The sequence below is a fragment of the Tupaia chinensis genome, unplaced genomic scaffold, assembly GCF_000334495.1.
Source record: "Tupaia chinensis unplaced genomic scaffold, TupChi_1.0 Scaffold143681_1, whole genome shotgun sequence".
NCBI lineage: Eukaryota > Metazoa > Chordata > Mammalia > Scandentia > Tupaiidae > Tupaia > Tupaia belangeri.
This window is the reverse complement of record NW_006203529.1, coordinates 104581-109732: the sequence shown is the minus strand read 5'-3', so window position 1 is coordinate 109732 and position 5152 is coordinate 104581. Positions and strand designations below refer to the sequence as shown.

Here is a 5152-nt window from a genome sequence, read left to right as displayed (position 1 = left end):
GTACATGGTCCTCATTTTGTTTTGGTTGTTTTTTCCAATCTTTGTGGTGATTTGTTCTATGCTGGAAACTTAGTCTTAAAGGTCAGAAATCCTTTCTTCTACATGGTCCAATCTGTTGTTAATGCTTTCTAGAAAGATTTTAATTTCTTATACTTTATTCTTCATTTTCAGAAGTTTTGTTTGATTCATTTTTTGATTGTCTATTTCTTTATGAAAATCTTCTCTCATGTCCTGAAATAATTTTCTCATTTCCTAGAACTGATTGTATGTTTTCTCTTGCATCTTATTGAGTTTTGTCACTTTGCATATTTGGAATTCTTTTTCTGATGTTTCTATGTAATTTCTCACCTGGGGAAGAGCTACCACCTTGTTTTCTCATGTTTCTTCAAGATCTGTGCTGGTTTCTAGTCATCTGATGCAATATTCACTTTTTTCTACTTATTGGAGTAGATTCTGTAGTACTGGTGGAGAAAATTTCAGCCTTAGTTTTCAGGTTTGTTACTATTAGAGGACTCTGTCTCTAAGGTCAGAACAGTTATGGGTAACTTCAGGTGCCTGGCTCCTCTACCAAACATTCAGTTCTTGATGAGGTGGTAGCCAGCTAAAGAGATACAACTTGGTAAAGATGATCCAGTCACATGCTGCACTTGCACAGCACGTGGGTTGGTGTACCAAAAGATCCAAAGTTGCTCCCAGGCCCCAAGCACAGACTCACCCTGAAGATCTGCCCAGACAGGGCTCAATATACCTGGTAGGCAGGTGGGGTGAGCCCAGACCACTGGAATGGTCGGTGACAGAGTCCAAAGTTTCAAAGTCATTCCCAGGCCCTGAGCACAGACTCATCCTAAAGCCTGCCCAGACCAGGCTCAAGACTGCTGGCCTGTTCAGTATCTTTTTATAGGATATCAGTGCCTTATCAACTACGCAACTGGGCTTCTGATATCTTCTTTTAATGTTTATTTTATTTCTTTTGAGAGAGCTAGGTAAAGAGAAGTATGCACAACAGGTTTCATGCCACAGTCCTCGTAGCCTGCCAGAATCATGGGCACAACATGTACAGCAGACCCAGGATCCCAGCCTATCTTCCACAGGACAGAGAGATGTGCCACCACTGAACTGCAGCAGCTGGGCAGGGCGATTCAGTATCCTGACTATGACAGTGGCGGAAACACAAACCTACACTGGTCTTAAAACTGTGTAATTTGAAACTGTGTAATTCAGGTCAAGCAGATGGTATAATAGTTATGTTCCTGGACTCCCACATAGTTGACAAAGGTTCAAGTCTTTGGCTTGGCAGCTTGAAACACACCAGTTGCATGTGTGTGTGTGTGTTTGTGTGTGTGTGTGTGTGTGTGTGTGTACCCAAAATCCCAAGAGGATAATGGAGAAGAAGAGATTGTGGTGTGGCTATTTCCCCTGGGGGATAATATTTCACTTTCTCTCTCTCTGATGAGCACCCATGCCCTATAGTAAAAATCTCTCTTTAGAAACAAAAACAAAAAATACCTGTAATTTGGGACCAGAAGATGGCATAGTAGTTACATTGCTGGACTCCCACATGGCCATTTAAATCCCAGACCCAGTGGCTTGAAACACACTAGGCATGTTTGTGTGCATGCCCAAGATCCTAGGAGGAGAATAAAGGAAAAGTGATTGCCATATGACCATCCTCCCAGAGGGTAATTTCTCACTTTCCCTCTCACTGTCTCTCTCTCTCTCTCTCTGACGAGCATACACACCTAAGGCAAAAACCTCTTTAAAAAACTGTGTAATTCACACACACACATAAACACACACTCTGACAGAAACAAAACTGAGGAGACATAAATAAAATCTGGGGACTAGATTGATTTCAATATCCTAATTGTGCTATCTTACCACTAGGGAAAGCTAGGCAAACTGTACAAAGACTTTCTCTGCCTTACGATTTCATGTGCTTCTACAATTTCAACAATATATTCAATTAAATAGAGATGCAGATATTTATATGAAATTATTAAAAATGTTAAATTTTAAATGTTCACCATAATTCCAGACACAAAAGTATAAAATTATGTGCTAAAGATGATGTGTATAATAATATCTTTGACTGGGCTGATATAGTGTATTCATCTGTGAAGATTCCTTTTGTATGCTGCAATGATGTACAGTAACGCAATGTAAATAAAACAAGAAAAAAATGTAACTTTCTTTCATTATGGTTTTATGTAATACATATTGGTATGATGTTTTGACTCTTAGAGAATATTTCCTGATTAAAACTAATAATGGATCCCTCTTTGGGCACTTATTACATATACAGCAACGTACCAGGATGATGCCTTGTTTTTTCTCCCTTGCCAGGCAATGACCTTGGGGAATGCAGGGACCTAATCCGTTTTTATTTATTTTTTTTTTTTGAGTACCTACTGTTAATCATGTGCCTCAGCATATGTTAAATGTCACATAACAGTTTATGTAATTGAGTCAAATAAAGTAATATGATGCAATGAGGATTTGGAAAGGGTCGAAGAGATTTATCTGTACCTTATCTCTCTCATTGTCCAAATAAATTGGGTTATATAATGGGCCCATACCCATCTGTTCTGTTGTTGCCATTTTTAATTTGTCAGAGGGTGTGTGAACTTGCTGGAGACAGAGAGAAAGAGACAGAGACAGAGAGAGAGAGAAAGCATACCCCCACACCCCCATGGGGAGTGGTCATGCTGCAATCCCTTATTCATTTCTTCTTCCTTTCAGGATTTTGGGCATGCACAAACACATTCCCAGCATGTTTCTTGAGCCGCCAGCTCTGGCTCTCAAACTGCACAGTCGGCCTTGTGGGATCCAGGCTTCTTAACCACCACATTAATGAGTGGACCACCAATCTGGTGTATGGTAGTGAACACCAATGATAAGACTCTTACACAGATCACTGATTCATGGTTTTTGTAGGGTTGCTTTCACAGTTAGTACAATTTTCTCCATAGAATTCTTCATAATTTACTTAGAATAAGAAATGGCAAGCTAGCATGGAATGGGTGATTTTGCTAAAGCATTTTTGAAAGACAGCCATTGCAAATTTGGAGAGTCTGAGAAGTGCTCCTCAATTCTTACAGTTTCCTACCAGTTCTCTCTTCTTTGTCTGCTAGGCAAAGTGGGCTATGTATTAATAGGATACATTTATTTTGAGAAAAAATAATTTATACTTTCAGTATTCATATATATTTGATTGAGTGAGTGTGTGGTTCATAACCCATATCCAAAGTCCATTTTTTACTTTTAGTCAAACAAATGTGACTAACAGACATAGTAAAACTACATGGGAAGTACTGCATAGAACTGTGTTTTAAATTGGAAAATATCCACAATATTTTTGACTGTATATTCTGTCTCTAAGGTTTTTTTTTATATTTATTGTTTGTCCCATTTACTCATATAAATAATTTTAAGATGGCTAAAAATGGAATCTTTGTATTTAGGATAAAAGATTAGGAGCTCTAAAAATGTAAATGAAAAGTCTTGACAGCTCTTACCAGTGACCAATACAAAAATGCATTGTACAAATGGACAAACATTTATTCGAAACCCTCAGAGGCTGAAATTAAAAAAAAAATTAGTTATGGAGTTTTCACTAGCTCATGAATATGAATAAAACCATACTTCTTGTGAATCAAGCAATTTATTCTGCTACTTTCTAAAGCAAGAATTTGTTGATACGGTCCCAGCCACAGTGATACATGCATTGTGTTGCTTCGAGAGGTGGGAATCTGCATGACAGATCAGGGTTCAGTTTCCAGGCCAACCCAAACACACTGGGCATAGCTGTATGCACCCGTAATCCTAGCTAACTTTGAGACTGAGAAAGACGATCTCAATACAGTGAGAACCTGACAAGATGTCTATTTCTGTCTGTCTCCCACTCTTTGTCCTTCCTCTCTCTCCTCCTTTCTTCCTCTCACAAAGTAAGAAATTATATGATTACTGCATTATATAACAGACTGTGACTATTATGTGACTCTTTTTCAATACAAAAATTTTAAAATTTTGTAAGATTTTTATAAAGCATTGACTTAAAGCACAAAATAAACACTATATATATACACACACACACACACACACACACACACACACACATACAAGCACATTATACTGAATAGCAGTTCTGGAGAACATTTACATAGTGGTAAAAAATACTCCATTTTTTTCCTCAGCATTTACTTAATGGAACATAAACATAAGAATAGACTACTGTCCTTTTGTCTTTGTCTAGATCATCAAAATTAAATGACTGCCTTAACTGAGATCCTGAAAAACATTCAGCAAGGAAAAATAATGAAACATTTGTGAACTGTTATATTTAAAAATTAGGATTGGATGGGCCAGTGGAAGGTCAGGGGGCTTGGAGGCAGAGTGCAGAGTGCTACCGAGCCACGTGCTGGCTGCCAGCAGGCTGCCCGCTCATCATGCTGGCATATCGGAGTGGGAGTTAAGGCACTAAACTGCCACACAGCTGGCCACAGTTCAAGTCCTTGACCTGATGACTAGAAACTCAGACTGAGCACATGTGTGTGTGCACCCATTCTCCCAGAGGAAAATGGAGAAGAGATTGTAGTGTGGTCAACTCCTGGGGGTGGGAGAGTGATTTCTCACTTTTCCTCTCTCTTTCTCTCCTGCTAGTCCTGACACACTAACACGAAAAAAGAAATCAAAATTAAGATTGGATAATTAACATACTCCTTTCAAGTATAATGTTCTAGTTGAAGGTTTAATTTAACTATAAACTTAATAAAAGTTAGGCATATCTGGCCTTCCTTATTTGTTTATCCTAAGTGAGTACTGACCTACTTTTCAGCTTCCACAGAGCTCTCTTCACCTCCTTGTTCCTCAGGGTGTAGACCACGGGATTCAGAAGCGGGGTCAGCACGGTGTAGAAAACTGCCACAACCACGTCCACCGCGTCCTTGGAGCCCGGTCTCAGGTAAATGAAAAGGCCGGGGCCAAAGAAGCACAGGACCACGACACAGTGGGAGGTGCAGGTCTGGAAGGCTCGGCATCTCCCCTCTGTGGTGCGGATCCTCAGGATGGCCTGGACGATGGACACGTAGGACAGCGCTATCAGGAGAAAGCAGCCCGAGGCCACCAGCCCGATGTTGACGAAGATGACCATCTC

The 5152-nt window shown here is 39.7% G+C and overlaps 1 protein-coding gene across 1 annotated transcript in view; it reads right to left on the bottom strand.

Moving 5' to 3' along the window:
- Window positions 1–4807: 4807 nt before the first annotated feature.
- The window catches only part of LOC102491143 (olfactory receptor 10G7-like), a 67173-nt gene continuing 66828 nt past the window's right edge, over window positions 4808–5152 (bottom strand). Inside the window, 1 exon segment of the mRNA XM_027766785.1 lies at window positions 4808–5152. This exon segment is cut by the window's right edge and continues 38 nt beyond it. Within this exon segment, the coding sequence (XP_027622586.1) occupies window positions 4808–5152 (345 nt within the window).